The sequence below is a fragment of the Marmota monax genome, unplaced genomic scaffold (genome assembly GCF_021218885.2).
Source record: "Marmota monax isolate L192 unplaced genomic scaffold, Marmota_monax_Labrador192_F-V1.1 WCK01_AAM20220418_F8-fsc00102, whole genome shotgun sequence".
NCBI lineage: Eukaryota > Metazoa > Chordata > Mammalia > Rodentia > Sciuridae > Marmota > Marmota monax.
In genome coordinates, this window is record NW_026692494.1 from 412099 (window position 1) to 432592 (window position 20494).

At 40.7% G+C, this 20494-nt stretch overlaps 1 protein-coding gene across 1 annotated transcript; it reads right to left on the bottom strand.

Moving 5' to 3' along the window:
- Positions 1 to 9058: 9058 nt before the first annotated feature.
- Positions 9059 to 12720, bottom strand: LOC124092234 (olfactory receptor 7E24-like). Its single transcript, XM_046443703.2, has 2 exons — positions 12313 to 12720; positions 9059 to 10001 (listed from the first exon to the last, which is right to left on the bottom strand). The coding sequence occupies exons 1-2, from the start codon at positions 12339 to 12341 to the stop codon at positions 9059 to 9061; spliced, it is 972 nt and encodes a 323-aa protein (XP_046299659.1). The 5' UTR covers positions 12342 to 12720.
- Positions 12721 to 20494: the final 7774 nt, after the last annotated feature.

The following is a 20494-nucleotide window of genomic DNA, read 5'->3' on the forward strand; positions in this document are numbered from 1 at the left end:
CCCCACCCAAAAAAATAAGCAGCAGTGAAACGATAATTATTCTAAGGCAATGGGCCAAAATCCTTTTACTTGAAGTATGTTAAACACCATGTAAAAACAAGCAAATTATCTGCACACTGAATTTAATAGTTTATATGCAGAAGATTGTTATATGCTGGTTATTTTCCAGTTACTGAATTTTCTGATATACCACTTTTGTAGTTAGAAGACCTCATTCAATTTTTTGAGTTTAGAAATCATGTAACAAAAATCAAATAACTCTGATTCCAGGCATGATGAAATTCAAATTTTCATAAATATGGTTTAATTAAATCCATATAGTCTTGTGATATCCCTCACCATAAATGTGTCATGAATCAAAGTAACAGTCAATGATTAAAACTAATGAATTTTTGGCACTGTTGTCAAAGATCAGATGACTGATCTATGTGGATTTGCCTCTGTGTCTTCTATTCTATTACATTTGCCTTAAAGTCTGTTTTACGTCAATGCCACGCTGTTGTTTTTACTCTAGTTCTGGAGTATCATCTGAGATTGGGTATTATGCTGCCTCCAGTATTTCTTATATTTCTCAGGATTGCTTTGGTTTTTATATATTTTTTTCACATGAATTTTAGGACTTTATTCCCCTCTATGAAAATGTCATTCATATTTTAATGGTGATTGTACTTAATCTGTATAATGCTTTTGATAATATTCCCATTTTGGCGATATTTATTCTACCTAACCAAGAACATAGGATGTCTTTCCATCTTCTAAGGTCTTCTTGGGTTTCTTTCTTCAGTCTTCGATAATTTAGTTGTAGAGGCCTTTCACTTCCTTGGTTAGATTTGTAGATAGCCTTCTTTATCAATTGGTGCTGGGAAAATAATATCCATATGCAGAAGAATGAAACTCCCTGTCTCTTGCCCCACAAAAGCACTCAATTCAAAGTGAATCAAAAACCTGGGAATTGCACTAGAAACTTTGCAACTGCTAGAAGGAAACACTCCCACCCAGTGGTGTAGCAACCACTTTCATAACAAGACCCCTGAAGTTCAAGAAATAAAACCAAGAGCCATCAAGAGGGATGGCATAAAATCAGAAAGCTTCTGCACAGCAAAGGGAACAAGGCACAACATGAAAAGAGAGTCCACAAAGTGGGAGGAGCTCTTTGCCACAAAAGAGGAAAATTTCATTTTGTCCAGCAACGTTTGCCTTCTTCACATTTGCAACACGACTCACTCCTGCAGTCCTTACTCAGTGCACTTGTCACCCAGAAATCAACTCACGCAACAGTGCTCAGACTAGGAGACAAGAGCCACCTGCTCTATGTCACGGAAACAATAAGTGAAGCCAGCAACATTGGAAATTAAGTGCCAGACTCTGGAACTAGAAGAATAAAGTGTTTTATTGTTTCCAAACCACCAGAAAGTTTAAGAAGAGTTCCAGTGGTCACAACCACAGGGACATTTGAGGTACATGTTTAAAGTCCCTCCAGATTTCTGGAAGAAATGGTACCAAGATCTGACTTTATTTCTCTGTATGAGGCTCATTACAACATCAGAGGGAGATAGGAACAACTTTCAAAGGTAATCTGGACTAGGGAAAAAAGAAAGATTTGAGCAGAATTATTCTGTGCCTGCTCTTTTATTTATTTATTTATTTTTTAATCACTGCTTATTTTGTATAGCTATCCTACCTATATTCCATGCACCAGGTGCCAGTCAGGGATCTCCACTGTGATCTACCTGGACTCTCACAAAAGGAAAGAATACAATACTGAGGAAATCTCTCCTGGTGTGAAGGCAGGTGAGATGCTGGGTGTGTTGTCAACAGCCCCACCTGGCAGGATCCCACTGGCAGGACAGCCCTGCGTCATTATCATGCAGATCAACTGAAGCAAGCCTTCATGCTTCTCTACCTAACCACCTTCTCTTGTCTTTGTTACACAAAAGTGCTGGCTCCTTCCTTCCTATAAAAGGATGACAGCATGGGAACATGTATCTTGGAGAAGACTGTCCACAAGAGATGAAACATGCTATATAGAACACAGAGCTCAGTGCCTGGCACCTAGGAACCAGAAACACTGGTGCACGATGTCACGGCACCGTCACCCCCTCCCACCATCAATACCTTGGAGTAGTTATGAAATAGGTCACTCAGACCCATTTCCTGCTGTTGTGGGTGTGATGTCCATGGCAAGTAGAGTACTGTGGGCAGAAAGTAAAATTTTGAATAAGATTTTTGGAATTCCATCACAATTTAGGACATAAAATTCACAGTCCACGTACCTGAAATTTTACACTGTCATTCTCCATCTGTCTACCTCAACTGTCATATGTCTTCTAAGGACAACAAGTACAGCTTCTGTTAGTCCTTCTTCCATCCCTGTCCCCCTCAGCACTTACTTGGTTGTGCTGAGTGCCTGCTTGGTCATGACCTTGGATGGCAGAATTGATGAACCTCCCCTTCCCGTTGTGTAATTAAGGCTCAAGCTTGTTCCTCAAGATGGATCTGAATAACATGACCCATAGGAGCTTCCTTGTGCAGAGAACCAGGGCAGAAGACAACCCAGGTGTGGTGCCAACCAGACTGGAGGCACAGGCTGAGCATTTACTAGATCAAGACCTTGGAGGCTCAGTACATGGAGCTCATAATTACTCACATTGGTCTTCACTACACAAATCCCTAAGGTTTTGCTAACAATAATGCAAGATTAAAAATGGAAAATGAATGTCCTCAATAGGATTTGGGGTTCTCCTCTACTCAGGGGAAATTTCATGTAAACTATTCATTTCTTTCTTTCATTTTTTGGTAAGATCCATCTACTTTTTATTTCCATATTTTATTATGTTAGCACACATAATAAAAATTTACCATTTTAGCCATTTTTATGGACTGTTTGGTGACAATAATTACATTCACTTTGCTGTGCTGCCTTCTCCAATCTGTATCTCAAATGGATGCTACAAGTTCTGACATCACACTGTTGTCTATTAGCCTCCTTAAGTGTTTTTAATTTTCCTGTTCCTCAGGCTGCAGATGAAGGGATTCAGCACTGGGGTTACCAGTGAACATCACTGAACCAACTTATCTTTGAGGGAAAATGTGATACAGCTAAACCGAGGGGCACTTCATTGCATTATCCACAAAATAAACAACTAGAAGTTGAGACCCCAGGTGGTGAAGGCTTCATGTTTCCCACTTGATGATGGGTTTCTAAGAATGAAGGAAAGAATTTTATACTAAATTCCTCACCCCTGTCCTGAGTGAGGAAGAAATCTAAATCAGGCCCCAGTAAAGTACATCAGTGTATTATCGGTAAAAAATAATGTCAGAACCCACAAGATCAAGAGTTGAAAGGGTCACAGGAGAAATTAGTGATTCCCTTATCTTTGAAATTTAAATCAGATTGACAGATGGGAGATCAAAAGACTGGGAAAAAAAGATAATAGAATTAAGAAGACATATTGGTGATACTGGTGAAGGGTAATGATGAAATGATGACTGGAGAAATTTCATGTAAACTATTCATTTCTTTCATTTTTTGGTAAGATCCATCTAACCCATCCAATTTGCTGTGAGACAAAGCAAATGTTCTCTGTTTATAATTTGATTCAGGCATTTGCTATAGTAATAGGAAGGGTAAAATGTGTCACAGCCCAAGGTCTACCCCCCCAACTTCCTTCCTCTTTTTGCCTTTTTCTGCTTAAGAATATCTCTGCAAGGCTCTTAGAATAATTAGAGGTTGTAGATATTACCAAAGGGCTTCCCAGGAGCCCAGAGTCTGTGACAGAGATTCAACAAAGAGCAATTATGACTTCTCTCTAATTTTGAAGACGTTCCTTAAAGGACAAGACACTAAAAACAAAGCAAAAACAAACAAATTAAAAATACCTGAAAGCAAACAGTATAAATATCAGTGGAGTGGAACAGGGTGAGGAGGGGAGAGGAGGAAAAGGGGAAGTACTAGTAGCTAAACTAGAACAAATTATATCCCATACCTTTATGATTAGGTCAAAATGAATCCTTAGATTATGCATAAGTAAAAAGAAACAATAAAAAATAGCAAAAAGCCGTACAGACAGAAAAGTGCTAAAGTACTAGACAGAAAAGTGTGTTGGAGCCCCACTAACTCTGCCCAATTTTTGTGAACTGAGGAAAGCGTATTTAATGAATAAAATAAGTTTTATTGGTGATGTCAACTCTATGCCAAGAATAGAAAGTTGTGGGTGATCATAAATGAAAGAGGGGGTTCCTCTCTACATATTTAAATATATGTTTATGGGAGAAAATAAAATGCACCATTACAGAAATAGGGAAGTGGTAACTTCAGATCACAGGAGATTTAAATGGAATTGCATGAAGATTAATTTAAATGTTAGGAAGATTACCAAAATTGTATGTTACTTCATTTTATGCATTCTTCACACATCCATCCTATAAGGAGCCTTCTTTCCCTGTGGATACAGATCATCTAGAAATGAATTCCTATGGCAGTGAATGTCATAGATAGTAAAACCTGCCCCACTGCACAGAAATGATAACAACTGAACAATGTCCTACACACGCTTCCTCAGTGTGACCTTGTGTGTCACAAGTATTTGACTCTCACGATAAAGTATGTATATCTATTTCAAGTATTTTAATTGGGACACAGCATTATCTGCAGGAAGAACATAATTTTCCAGTTGATAATTTTATACTTCTAAATTTATTAGATATCTAATAAACTTACAACAGTTCTTACAAGTTTGCCTAAAAGGTAGCCAAGTCTCATTTAAATAGTACGTAATACTTACTGTTCCTGAAGAAAACTGATTTGCATCAACATTTTAAGTCTGTCAGTGAACATCTACTTCAAACTCTTTTACAGATATAAGCCATTATATGATCGAGGAACATCACTTAATTTTTCAGTTTATTTTGCAACATTGTCTTCAAAATCTTTGTGTGTCTCTACTTGTGACTCAACTCCTAATAGTTAAGATAGGAAACAGTCAAGGTTTCCATCAATGGATGGATGGATAAAGAACATTTGGTATATATAGTCAACAGAATATTATTCAGCTATAAAGGTGAATAATTTTGACATATTATACATTCTTCATCTTTTAGATTTAACTAGTAGATATCATATAGGTGAAATAAATCCCCAAAAGGAATACCTATATGTTCTCACATATGGAAGATGTAAAGATAAAAACATAGATGTCATATAAGTAGAGAATAGCATAAGTACTATCGTGGCTGGGAAACATAAGAGGATGGGGGCATAGAGATAGGTTGCTTATTAGGTATGAAAACACCCTTATAGAAAAGAGTCCGTCATGGTAGTGCAAGTCTTTAATCCCAGCTGCTTAGGAGGTTGAGGCAGGAGGATCACAAGTTTAAGGCCTGCCTCAACAATTTAGTAAAACTTTGTCTCAGTAAAAACTAAAAAGGGATGGGGATGTAACTCACTGGCAGAGCTCCTGTGGGATTAATACCATGTATGAAAGGAAAGGAAGGAAGGAAAGTGTAAAGGAAGAGTATAAAATCTGGTATCTGTAGCACCAGAGGGGACTATAGTTCTCAATAATTACTTACTTCAAATTACCTACTTCAAAACAGCTCAAAGAATGGATTTTCAAAGTTCCCAATGCAAATAAATGATGAATCTTGAAGGTTATGGGTACCAGATTTTCCTGACTTGATAATTCCACATTGTGTACATGTTCTGCAATGTCACACCATATAACATAAATATTCCAATTAAAAATACTTATAAAAATTTTAAAGGAGACATTTTCCATGACATGTACATGATATTTACCTGAGTTTAATAGTTTATGCATGTTCAATGATTCCATTATTTACCTACACTTATGGTGAAATGTAAAGATTAGTTAATATAAAACACATTCTCCTGTTATTAAGATATGTAAACAATAATCATGATAGAGCACAAAGAAATTTTATTTTCTGTGTAAGAAATAATATGTCCCTTGGCTCCATTGGAGAGAACAGGCCCCTGTTCTGGGTTCAGGAGATCGGTAGGTGGCCCTGATCTTTCTTCTCTCCACCTCTCTGTGCTCATGTTCCCTACTGGAAATATGGATATTAACACCCATATCAAGCACTTATGTAGAAACTGATGCAAGTTTGAGGCTTAACAACAAAGTGGTTATTTTTAATGAAGAATTCAATCACTGTGGGGATAGCCAGTTTATTGATGAACACAGTCTCTTGGTGAAGTTCATGAGACATGGAGTGACTTGAAACCCTCCAGTGACTCTGAGCCCGAGCAATAGGGTTCACCTATCTTTTCTCCTTGTACCTCTACTTTTTTATGTTCATGGAATTTTCTTCTATGACTTTTGAATAACTCAGTGTTACTATGTTTTTTAAATAATGAGTCCCTTGTTTCCAATACATAGACAAAAGCATTATTTTATTTTATCTCTCGTCCTCTGAGATGTCCCTGGAAGGAGGAAAGCACAGGCATAAATGGCCAGAGGGTGAGTAGCCACCCGCCATGCTCTGTTTCTATGGACTAAGGAAGGGTCTAACAGTATTTAACAAGATTTTAATCCTTGATGGGTGTCATGTGCCAAGCAAGGTGTAGGTTCTGGGAAACCAGAATGATACACTTTGTAATTTCTCCCCAAATATTCAGTGTTTACTCACAGAAGGACAAAAACGAAATGTCCTACAGGGAACTGGGAAAACCATAACTTGATGTCAGAGGATATATAAGTCAAAATATAGTGATCAGCCTAAATCTCAATGGCAATAATAATAATGATATCTCATATTTCTCCTTATTGTATGGAGCTATCACATATTAATCACATAGGGAGCATCCAGTATCTTTTAAATCTATATTCAATGCAGTTGTATCAAGTGAAAATCCAGACACATAACAATGCTGGGTCTCAGACACATTAACAAACTTCCATATGTCTCAGAAATAGGTGGAGATATGAGGACTCAAATCTAGATGGTCTCTGTCTGGATCCAGAGCAGGTAAATTTTTAATTGTTTCTCAACCAACACAAAGATTTAAGTAGAGATCATCCTGGGCAGTCTATCTTACTGTTTCTATGTTCCTGAGCATAAATAAAATCATCATCTGGTTTTCTATTTCCTTTTGAATTTTTTTTTTGTACTGGAAATTAAAACAAGGGCACTTTGTCACTGATCCAAATCCAGAACCTCCTCCTCCTCCTCCTCCTCCTCCTCCTCCTCCTCCTCCTCCTCCTCCTCCTCCTCCTCCTCCTCCTTCTTTAATTTATTTAAGACAGGGTCTCACTACGTTGGTTAGGGCTCACTAGTAGCTGGGACTGGCTTTGAACTTGCAATCATCCCGACTTAGCCTCCCTAGCTGCTTGGATTACACGTGTGGACCACCACCACGACTGGCTTCTGTCTCCTCTTGAGATTCAGCACTGTTTACAAGGAAGAGGATGCAGAGATTGCTAAGGTATTGTGAACTAGGGACAAAAGAGACCTGAATTCTCAGGATGAATTATTCTGCACCCACACTCTCTGTGACCTTTGCCCACCACCTGAAGTCATCCTTTCCACAGCAGAGGCTGCAAGTTCCAACCACCATTCTCCCCTGAGGGCTACAAGAACCTCAAAAGGGAAGAACACAGTGAACAAGGGTCTCTTCCTAGAATGACATGGACAAAAACAGCTGGCTTGTTCGTCAAGGCTCAACCTGCCAGGATTTTTCTGATATGATGCTCAGTTTCTCTAATCAAGCAGGAAAATTCAAACATGATTTCAGATTCTCTACTTAACCGTGTAGTCTGTTCAACATAAAACCAAAACCAAAAACAAAAACTTGGCTCTTTCTCTTTCTGTATGATGATTACAATCTACAGTTATATCTGAGGGAACTCTATGGAGATAAAGTGAAACAGACTCCACAGGACACGGAGCTCAGGGTGCGGCATCAGAAGCCCTGAATAAGGCTGCATGAGGTTTCCAGGATGTCATTCCACTTCATCTGTGTCGTCACCTTCATTATCTTTTTGGAGTGCCCAGGAGGCAGGTTGGAGGGACCCATCTTCTGCTCTCATGGGTGAGATGTCAACAGACAGGAGAATCAGCATCAAAGGAAAGCAGAAATTTGCCTGGCATTACCAGACTCCCACCACAGCCAGGCACCAAAACTTGACATTCCTCAAAGATTACATTCCTCTGAGTATTTCCATTCTACCATCAGGCTTCCCCAAATGCTATGTCTGTCCTGAAGACGAGGAAGCAACACCCTTAATGGTCCTTTCCCACGCATCCTCACCCTCAGCCCTTCCTGAGTGGTGCTGTCTCTGCTGGGTCATGCACACAGATGAAGGATGCATGTCCCTCTGTGCTCCCTGTCTAATGAAAGCTTGGGCTCTGTCCTCAGGATGGTAGGAATGCAGTGTGAGATAAGGGCTTCCCAATCAGACAACCATGGGAGGAGAACACAGGGTTGGAGCCCAGTGGCCCAGAGCCATCACACAACGGCCTAGGAGCACAGGCTGATTAGTGATTATAATAGGACATTGGAGTCTCCATGCACAGAGCTCATCATTGGCCAAATGGATTCATGTTATGCAAGTCTCTAGGGACTTCCTAATAGTAGCCAAGCAAAAAGAAGAGTAAATGACCATCCACACAGATTTTAGACTCTTCTACTACTAAGGAGGAAGCCTCTAAATTTAATATTTTTGTTTATTTTTAAAGAGTCAACTTCATTATGTTTCCATAGGTGATTGTGGTAAAAAATAGTACATAAAACAATTGCCATTTTTACTATACATTGCCAGTGGCATTAATTACAAACACAGTTGCACAATTATCACCATCATGGAACTCCGCAAAATATTTCAATTCCCAAACTGAATTTTGAACACATTTTTAAAAAGCCCCTTTCATACCTCTCCCATAAGTGTCAAAACCCATTCTATTATCAAGCTTGCTGAGGAATTAAAGTACACAAACTTAAGAAATAATGTGACCAAGGACCCTGGGCTCACCAGCTTTAAGCATGCTTTTGTTCACTTTTCCCCTTTGTCCCACATGGATGCCACAGGTCCTGAGTTTACACTGTTCTGATGTTCAGTCTCCTGAGGGCACTTTTAATGTCCCTGTTCCTCAGGCTGTAGATGAAGGGATTCAGCATGGGGGTGACCACAGTGTACATCACTGAAGCCACCACACTGTTTTGGGGAGAATGTGACATAACTGAACCAAGGTACTCTACAATGCCTGCTCCATAAAATAGACAAACAACTGCCAGGTGAGACCCACAGGTGGAGAAGGCTTTGTACTTCCCCCCTGAGGATGGGATCCTCAGAATGGAGGAAAATATCTTAGAGTAAGAGAGAAGGATTCCCGAGACAGGAAGAAAGCCAAATATAGCACCAATAAAATAAATGACTATGTTTCTGTTAAAGGAATCAAAACAGGCAAGATTAAGAATTTGAGAAGGGTGACAGAAGTAATTGGAAATTTCCACATCCTTGAAATAGGCAAACTGTAATGCAATTAAAGTGTGTATCTGGGAGTCCAAAAGGCTAATTAAAAATGACATCAAAACCAAGATGGTACAGAGACGGGGGTTCATGATAATGGAGTATTGCAGGGGGTGACAGATGGCCACAAACCGGTCATAGGCCATCACAGTCAGAAGCATGTCATCCATACATCCAAAAATGAGAAAAAAAGACATCTGTGTCAGGCAGCCCACATAGGAGATGGCTCTGCTGTGAGTTTGGATATCCACAATCATCTTTGGGACCGTGGTGGAGATGAAGCAGATGTCAGCCAAGGACAGGTTGGAGAGGAAGAAGTACATGGGGGTGTGGAGGTGGGAGTCAGAGCTGACGGCCAGGATGATGAGCAGGTTCCCAAGCACTGTGACCAGGTACATGGACAGGAACAGTCCAAAGAGGACAGGCTGCAGGTATGGATCCTCTGAGAGGCTCAGGAGGAGGAATTCTGATATAGATGTTAAGTTTTGGGGTTTCACATTTTTTGGACACCTTTTGAATTGGAAAATAAGGCATTAAAATAATGATTAGATTAAAGAAACAAAATATCAGGCACCCAAAACTCTGTGCATGTTTTGAATTTAAGAACTCTCAACTGAAGTGTTCACATAGATTTCTATATATCTTCAGGTATATTTCTGAGTTTTAAAATTTTGGGTTGTTATTATTCACCACACTATATATAAACTTACTTTAGTGATACTGATCAAAGCAATGTTAGAAGACCAAGAGAATTACAGATAAGTCCATGTTCCCAGAAAAATGCAAACTACTGTTCAAAGAAAAGTAGAAAATAGGAATTACTTTGCCATTGTAGGAAAAGAATAATTGCCATGTAAGAAATTATCAAATATGGTTTTTTTATGTATTATAATGGAAAAATTTCCCTTCCTTAAAATATTTATATATCCTGATACAACTATGTTATTTGAATAGTTTGTTATCAAAAAACATTGTTATTTAACAGTCATCTCCCACGAGTTTTTAATAATTCTTTTTTTAAATTATTTTATTTGTGTTAATGAGTTATACATGACATTTATGCACTGTGTCCTCTTTTGTGAATATGTAGGCTTTATCCACATTTTTGGCTTTTTAAAAATTATTTGATGTAAAAAAAATACTAACCCTGGCTGTGATGATCTTCACATGTTGAAGGTTTGGTTAAGTGACATAGTAATAAGACATCATAATCACAAATGTGTCATTAGTATACAATTAAACTGTCAGTCAATAGTTAAAGATAATGCAATGTTAAGAAACTCTTTTTTAAAAATTTTAAAATATTTGCCAGTTATTTGTTTTTGGTCCAGTTCCATATTATTTCATCATGATGCATCAAAGGAAGACAGAGGATTTTCTCTTGATTCTTATTCTACAATGGCCTATTAACACTGCTGCATTATATTTTTCCTGATCATGACATTTTCATTTGAAAACATTAGAGCCAAGAAAGGGCCCCCAAATTAAATGTAATTTGGAAGTTGGAACCTCTTTGTGCCTAGTTAATAGATTTCACTTACCTTTCTGCATAATTACTATGCACAATGAGGACCTCTAACTGAGGCCTGATTTGTGGTCTGCAGGTCCCCTATTTTAGCTACTGGAAAACAACTCAAGTATGTTATATGTATCAGCTCAATCCATGATGTCATGTGGAAAACACAAAAACAAAAGACCAGAAATTATGTGCAAACAATGATGTGGTTTTCTCATCTTTAAAATACAAATAATAATTATCCATTTAACAGGGTTTTGGAAAGAAAGATTTTTTTTGAATGAGATTCAGATGAAACTCAATGTGTCAAATATGCATAAATAGATAAATTACCATATCAAAAGGGGACTGTCAACGATCATTATGAAGGCAATAGGACCAGATGGTTTTTAGGGGTTTTTTAAAATTTTTTTTTAGTTATAGATGGACAAAGTATCTTTATTTTATTCATTTATTTTTATGTGGTGCTGAGGATCAAACCCAGTGCCTCACACATGCTAGACAAGTGCTCTACCACTGAGCCACAACCCCAGCTCTGGACCAGATGATTTCAAAGCTGAGTTCTAGGTAAGGTCTTCATTGTGCATGTTAATTATGCAGAATGGTGAGCTTCTCTGTTGCACACTTGTGCACGCACATACCATAATTTGATCTGTGCCTCCCCTTACATCTTTTCCTTAGTATCACCAATCCCTTCTACCCTCTTTGCATTTCTATTTTGTAAGCAAGATGTGTAAAAATCTCCTAAGTTGACTGGATCTCAAGTTTCATTTATCAACGTATGTACCTGTGTATATTTTATTTTATATTGATTTTATAGTTTCACTCCAAATCAATTTTGTCAAAATATCTGCATTTAAAGGGCTTGGTGGTCCTCTTTATATCAGCTTTGAGAATCACTGCTTTGAAATTACCAGGCACTTAGTAAATGTTCCATTAATACTACCTGTTATTACTGGTAATAGTAACCACTGCATATGTTAAATACAAACATTTAATAATGTGTGCTTCTGATCTGACACACACACACACACACACACACACACACACACACACATATATATACACACACATATCTGACATATATCTATGTGCTGGAGAACCACTGTGGTGGAAGGAGAAACATCTAATGAGATTCCTGAGACCCTGAGCACAAACCAGAATCCAAGTTTCCCAGTCTTCACAGCCTAGTTGATTCTCACTGCTGTCCTCTCCTCTGGGTGCACTGACTGCATGCTTGTCCTGGTGCTTAGGAGACAGCCCTCCAACGCTGGCTCCTCATCCCTCATCTCCCTCAACACTTACCCGATGATGCTGGGCCTCTGCTGGCTCATGGCCCTGGGCTGAGGATCCAGTGCCCCTCCTTGGCCAAATCACTATCTGAGACTTGTTTTCTGTCCTCGGGATACAGATGAAGACAGTGACTGACAGGATCTTCCTGAAGCAGACAAATATTGGAGGAGACCCAGGAATGGACCCTCTGGACTGGCATGATAAAGCTGAAGGGCTGGAGAGAAACCAATTACTATTATATGACCTTGGAGGCTCCATGCACAGGGCTCATAATTAGGCAAATTCGTTCTTGTTCTCCAAATCTCTCAGGACTACCTAAGACTAGTGGAGGAAAAGAAAGAGAAAATGGATGAGCCCTTACATTGCTGGTGAAACTGCAAACTGGTGCAACCACTCTATATAGTAGTGAGGAGATTTGTCAGAATACTTGGAATGGAACCACCATTTAACCCAGTTATCCCAGTCCTCGGTTTAAAACCAAAGGACTTAAAATCAGCATACTAGAGTGAGGCAGCCACATCAATGTTTACAGTATTTATTCACAATAGATAAGCTATGGAACCAACCTAGTTGCTCTTAAATAGATGAATGGATAAAGAAAATGTGATTATATATATATATATATATATATATATATATATATATATATATATATATAAATATTACTCAGCCATAAACAAAATGAGATTATGGTATTTGCCAGTAAATGGATGGAACTGAAGACTGTCATGCTAAGGGAAATAGGTCAATACCACCCTCAAAAAGGTCGAATGTTCTCTCTGATATGCAGATGCTAACACATAATGGCGGCAGGGGCGTGGAGGGAAGAATAGAAGTTCTTAGAGGCTGGGGATATAGCTCAGTTGATAGAGTGCTTGCCTTGCATGAACAAGGCCTTGGTCTAATCCCCAGCACCAACAAAAAGAACAAAAAAAAAATAAGTTCATTGGATTATACAAAGGGGAATGAAGGGAAGTGAAGATGGATGGGAATAGGAAAGACAGTGGAATGAATCAGACATAACTTTTCTGTGTTCATATATGAATACATGACCAACGTAACTCCACATGATGTTCAACCACAAGAATGGGATCTTGATTAGAATAAGTTATACTCCATGCATGTATCTTAAAATACAGCCTAATATCAAACACACAAACACACAAAAAAAATTAAAAATGAGAGGGGGAAAATGGATGAGCCCTTAAGGCAATGACCCCTTCCTGTCCTCAGCAGGACGCTGTCCACATCTCCAGTGACTGTTATTAACACCTAGGAGTTGCACACTTCACGGGGTCCAGTGCCACATTTGGATACCTGCATACAGGGTAGCTTGGTCCCTGCCTTTCATCCTTCCTCCTTCTCCCCCTGTGCAAACAGGCTTCCAGTTCAGGGTCATCACTATTATAGTTTCCACATATCGGAAAGAATATATGACACTAGTCTTTCTGTGTCTGGTTTATGTTTTGAAAGACCTGTCTGCATCTTATTTCCATTAGTGATTATGGGTAAGTATACACTAAATATCACAATTTTCTCCATGCTTTTGTCCAATATCTGTGGGATTGATTACATTCCCATTGTTGTGGCACCATCAGGGACACCCATCTCCAGGGATTTTCATCATCCCAAATTGAAACTTTGGGCCTATTCTAAAGTCTCATCCTTCTCCCTCCCCTAACCTGGCTACCTTTATTCATGATGAAACATGGTGGGAATTAAATACCTCAAACTATTACTAAAAACTCCATTCTTGCCCCCAATACTAATTCAATAATGAAGATGCAGTTTTGAGAAAAAGGGGAAAAGAAGTTTTATTGCTTTGTTTGCAAAAGAGAAGTACAGGAGATGCTTGTCTCAGAGGCTGTGATTCTGCCCATCAAAGGAAACATGGGGATTTTTAAAGAGGTGGTTGAAAGGCTACTTTCCATGTCTTCTGTCTGGAGTTGTAATTCACTTGTTAATGTGGGAGACAGTCATTTCTGAGATCTTCTGGTGCCATCCCCAAGTCTGAATTACTCTGTCCCTGTGGTGGGTGTGTGCTGGAGGACAGAGAACTCTTCCTGGGATGGGGGAGAAAGGTCATCCTGTTTCCCTAGAGATGAGGGAGGGAAGAGATTCGGGAGGACCAGGTAGAGAGGAAGAGAATACAGCAAGGGCTCTATTCACAGCATAAATTGAACCACTGTTATAATATTTTGCTGTGTATTTTAAATCACCTAGAACAGTGTATTTTTAATGTTCCCCCCAAAAAACGTAATGATGAATATTTGAGGTGATGGGTACCACATTTTTCTGATATGATCATTCTACATGGTTTACATGTTTAAAATGTGACACTATTATCATCGGGGTGTCTAGTTGTGTTGTAGGAAATAGACTAGACAAGAAGCAGCAAGCAGAGCCCGGAGCCCAGGCAGGCCCAGGACAGCCTGGCCGACACCTGCCTGCACTGGGTTTGAACTGCATCTTTGAACACATCGCCCAATGCCACTGCTTCCCCTACCCGACCTGACATTCCATCACTGAAAGCAGCCACCTCCATTTTGGGACAGCATTGCCATCTTTAGTTGTGGCAACTCCCAGCTTGGGACACCAGCTGGGCAGGCATCCGTACTCCCCAGCTCCCCCTCTCCCTGACTGTCCAGTACAAAACAGCTCTCCAAGACGGTTTGCAGCCTCTGGAGTACAATCCATAAGACCCCCCAAGAGAAATGTCCCTGATTAGGAAGTAGAAAGGGAGAGGGTGTCAGTGTCCTTGTTATGGGGAGACACCTCAGAAAGCAGCCCAAATTCAAATCAAAAGAGAGCTTTATTTACCTGGCCAGGGACTGTCACCCACCTCAGAGGCTCAAACTCTGTGGGAGAACAGCAGCCTCCTGGTCCATCCAAGGAGAATATAAGCACAAAAACCACAGCTCAGTGACTTGCTTATCATCATGTGAGCTACCCAGTCACAGAAATGAAAACATTAATAAGTGGGACCTGTGGGCTCTGGGCAGGCAAGTTATAAACAGAAACTAAAAAAGCATTAGCTTTGTAGATCAGTTGACCACAGTCCTGGGTTCAAGCAGGTTCTAGACAGTCGTATCTTGAATGTGCAGGTGTCAGTGGGCAAGACTCTACTTCAAAGCCATGTAGACCCACAAGGGTATGTAGCTCACCACGACCACTGACCACCACTGCATCCTGAGTATGGTACAGTTTTTCGGGTACAAAGCACAGAAAGACAATTTTTATAAGAAGACAGATTTCATTTCAGTTTCTCAGGAACAGCTCTTGTAACAGTTTTTGTTTGTTTGTTTGTTTTTTACAGAAGGCAGCAAAATGGAGTCTTAGGGTGTCTATGACAGTTCTTACTTTATAAGTCCTGGAAAGCTGCCAGTGGTTGTGGGAAGCCATCCTGACACATGACTGGGCGACTCCCGTTAAGGGTCTGAGGCTTCTGGCTGTGTCGGAATTTTCCCGGCCCTTTCCTGATGAGAGAACCCGTCCGTGTGGGGGTGTGACTGACCACTGACCCCGGGGGCCCAATCACTGACCCTGACCTTGGAGTGCAGTCCCCCCTCAACCTTCATTGGATGGAATTATCCCCTGAATTTCTTGTTCCCCAATAAAAGGCTACTCCCTGGCGTGTTCACTCTCTCTCTCTCCTGCTAGCCCTGAGTAATCCTTGCTGCCCTGCTGGGCGGTTAGAGGTCGGAGCCAGAGAGGGGAGCCGTCTCGGACCTGGCAATAGAAATAAGGTAACTGAGTCTGTGTGTTTTATTTCGATCTCTTCTAACTAACTTTATGCCTAGAACCTCATTAATGAAACCATTGCGCAGGCCGCGTGGTAGAAGTGGTGGCTTCCTGTGTGGTGATACCACACTGGTACAGCTTGGTCCTGAACTTCAGCAGGCTCTGTATGCACCAGCACTGCGAAACTTATCTCACTTATCAAAATCTTATATTTATGATCTATATTTATTACTGATATATATATATATATATATATATTTGTTCTAATCTATAACCTATAAGTTACACTCTTATTGATTGTATTTATCAGTTCACACCACAACATCCTTACCACTAGGTACCAATCATGCATACATGATGCGCATGTCTCCTATCCCGAAGTTCATCTTGGGTGTAGATGTGTTTCAAAGACTGTGACTGCAGACCATAATGGGGCAGTTCCATCTCCGTGTGAAAATTGTGAAGGAGGTTTTGATAGGATATGACAAACACCCACCCCAGGTCTTGCCACAACCCTGGAGGACCCTGGTGGTGAAGAATTACCACTTCCCAAGGGGACATGCAGAAATTGGAGCTACTCTCCTGGAATGGGAGAACGTGGGCATAATATGACCAATGTAGAGCCTCTAACTCTCCAGGGTGGCCAGTTAAGAAATTTGCTGGTCCTTGGAGAATAACTGTGGATTCTTGAGAACTGAATGAAATGGCTCCTTCTCTGAATGCAGGGGTTCCCTCAGTGCATGATCTCAGGGACCAATTGACTTTTCAACTGGGGAGATGTTGTTATGTGCTGAATATTGCTAATGCTTTCCTTTCTATTGTTCTGAACTTGTAAAGTCAGGAGCAGTTTGCCTTTACCCAGGAAGGCTAACAATGGACACTCAAGTGTTGCCACAAGGTTATTGACATAGCCCGACCATATGGCATGCTCTGGTAGCCTGTGGACTCAACTGTCCACCATACATGTTTCATTGTATTGCTGATGTGTTGACTTCTGACTCTCTTGCAGACTAAGAGCTTGTGGCCCCAACTTTAGTGACCCACTTGGAAATGTTTGGGCAGGAAATACAGCCAATGTGCAAGGACCTGGCTTGTCAGTCAAGTTCTTGGGTGTGACTTGGTTAGGTAAGACAAAGGTTGTGCTTGAAGCTGTTATTGATAAATCCAGGCATAGCCCCAACCAACAACAGTTAGGCAATTGCAGACCCATATGGGCTTATTGAGTATTGGCAAGTTTTTATTCCCCATTTGGCCTAATTGGTTCATCCTGTCTATGCCCTAGTGAACAAAGGGGCACAGTGGGACTCAACGGAAGTAGCTGAACAGGACTTTTAGATCATCAAGAGAGCCATTTATCAAATTCAGTTCCTGTAGGTAGTAGAGTCAGCTCTCACCTTTAGGCTGGAGATCCAAATAGCCTAGGACAGTTTTGGTATGGCCTGCAACAGCCTCATAAGCAGCTGTGAAGACCAGTGGGCATCTGGTTGCAGTTCTATACCCTGATAGGGAAATACTTGCAGCCCTTGTGAAGTCTTGGTCTGCACCATGGATCCCATAGCAGGATGGGTGTAGAATTGGTCAGTCACCCCAAGGACGGGTGTAACCCAGATGCTTACCCTAGGAAAGTGGGGTGTGTATTTGGAATAAAGGAGTGCTTTTTTCTACCAGTTCTTTATCCTATGAGCTCCAACAGATTCTAGGGCCAGTTCAATACACAACTGAGGAAGTACTTGACAGACAGGCAGAGGGACTTGGTTCTATAGAATGTTCCACCCATCACATTTGGGTCTCTGATGGCCCAGTGGAACTCATGGAAGGCTGTGCCTCCCATGGAATTGCTAACAAAGTGGTGTTATCAAGGACACACCTACAGATGAAAGGACAAGTAATCACAGGCACTCGCACAGGCAAGTCACATCCACTGGGAGATACATGCCAGCTTTGAGTCCTGGACAGCTGCCCGTGGTGGCTTCCCGGTATGGTGATACCACGCTGGTACAGCTTGGTCCTGAACTTCAGCAGGCTCTGCTGTATGCAACAGCACTGCAAAACTCATACTGGGCCAAAGGGAAATAACAAACGTGCCTTTAAAAATCTATCTGTCCTATCTGCAGGACCTGGCCAAGTCACATGTACCTAGGGGGAGAGGGAATTCACTAGTCCCCATGGTATCACAAGGAGATCACACTCCAAACCTTTCCCCCATAGGGCCAATAGGGCTACGCAGTGAAGTGGGGGAGGCGTTTATTGTCCAGACCATGTCCAATGCACAATTTACCCCCAAATTCAAGCCCGTGGAAGCAGGCAAGAGAACATTCCCTTGCTGCCCAAACCCAGGCTTAAGTACAATATCCTTCCTTACCTGGATATGTATTAAGGCAGCAAAATGGAGTCTTAGGCTCAATAAGGGTGTTGTGTGGTGCACCAACACCTCCCTCTCATCAGGATGATCATTCAGAGTTCTCACGATTCCCCACAGGTGCTGCACTCATCCTTTAGTTGACTGGAGTCCTAAGTCTTTGCTTGAGAAGGCCAGTATCTCTCTCTGCCTGCAGGCTGTGGGTGGTATGGGACATGCAGCTCCCATTGAATTTGTAGCTGAATTGTCCATGGCTGCACATCCTGACCTGTGAAATGGGTCCCTTAATCACACCTTCTTGTGGTGGGCCAGTGGTGCAAGGCTGTTAACACTGTGAGTTCTGATGTATGACCTCTCTGGTGAATCCAGACTATGTTTCTGGACAATTGTACATAGCTGGGAAAGACTTTTATTGCCATCTCAATATGGGATGAAACTAAGGCAGCCATTGTGATAGCAGTCCAGGTGTAACTCAGAGCCTCTTGCCTGTGGTTGGGGTACTCTGTGTGTGATGGAATGTCTTGGCTCCCATATGAAACTTCAGAACTAAGAAATCTGATTTCCCAGTGTTTGGAGAAAATGGAAGGTACAAAAACTGTGGGTTGGGTACCTAGAGGCTCTTGCCCAACTATCCAACCAGATATCATAGAACAAGGATGATGATTATGCCAGAGTCACATGGTACTCTAGAACTCATGAGTAACTAACTATACCTCCCATAGAATAGGACAGAGAATTGCACTTGGAGTTATCTATACCTCCCTCCTACCATAGGCCAAACCTTGCTCCAGATGCCTTCCAATTGGGAGACTGTACAATCCTGATATAGAGTGTGCCAGACACCTTGGATGTTTTTACCACAGCGGGTTTCCCTGATGACTGAAATGCAGATAATTTCCTTGGCTGATTACACAGCCTGAGCCTTAAATCATACAAATCATACATGTCTCTAGTAAATGAAGAAATAGATGTAAAGTTGTACTACCAAATCACATATCACTTAATTTCCTAACAAAAAACACACGTAGGGGTACATACTATGTTTGGTACTGAGTGTTAGATGTATATTCCAGATCACTCAAAAAATTTTAGAATGGCTTTAGCATATATGACCTCTGAAGTGGCAGCTATATAGCAATTGACCAGTGATCCTTTGCAGAAATAGTGCACTTGTCTATCTGCCACATAGAGATGGCTTTTAGTAATCCTAGGTAGTGGGGCTTGCTTTCTGGTTGTATTGTTGTTGTGGCCTGTGGATACAGGGCTCTGCCCTCCTCACTAAGGGATCTCTGCAGAAAACTTCAAATGTGTAGATTATATACTGAGGAACCCTAAAAGGGGAAATTGTAGGGCAAGCCCAAGATGGCTATAGTTATGTTCCATGGTCCATGGCTAATAAAACTTGGGCTCTGTCCTCAGGACTGATATGAATGCAGTGTGAAATGGGGGCTTCCCAATGCAGACAACCATGGCAGGAGGGCAAAGGTATGAAGCCCAGTGGCCCAGAGCCTTCACACAAAGGCTAGAAGCACAGGCTGATTAGTGGCTATAAGATGACATTGGAGTCTCCATGCACCTGCTCAAAATTAGCTAAAATTGATTCATGTTATACAAGTCTCTAGGGACTTCCTAATAGTAGCCGAGAAAGAAGAAGAGTAAATGAATGTCCACACAGATTTGGGACTCTTTTACTACTAGAAGAAAGCATCAGAATTGAATTATTTTATGTCATAATATTTAAAGAACCATCTGCACTATATTCTCATTGCTGATTGTGATAAATAGTACATAACGGAAATTACCATTTAACTGCTCATTCCAGTGGCATTAATTATAAACACAGTTGTACAATCATCATTAGCATCATCATGGATCCCCACAAATATTTCCTATTCCAAAAATGAAATTTTAACACAGTTTTAAAAGCCCCCTTTGTACGTCTGTCTCCCAAAAGTGACAAAACCCATTCTACTAAGAAACTCACTGAGGAATTAAAGAACACCAACTAAAAACTAATGTGACTAGAGACAATGAACTATTGCTTGTGCTATCTTTTCCTCCTTATATTCCAAATGGATTCCAGGGATTCTAAGT

Excerpts from the sequence above, each read along its gene's own strand:
- LOC124092234 (XM_046443703.2), bottom strand. The coding sequence starts at position 12,341 with ATGAGCCAGCAGAGGCCCAGCATCATCGG. Across the intron at positions 10,002-12,312 it reads CAGAGGCCCAGCATCATCGG|GTGTCCAAAAAATGTGAAAC; the intron begins GTAAGTGTTGAG and ends CCAATTCAAAAG.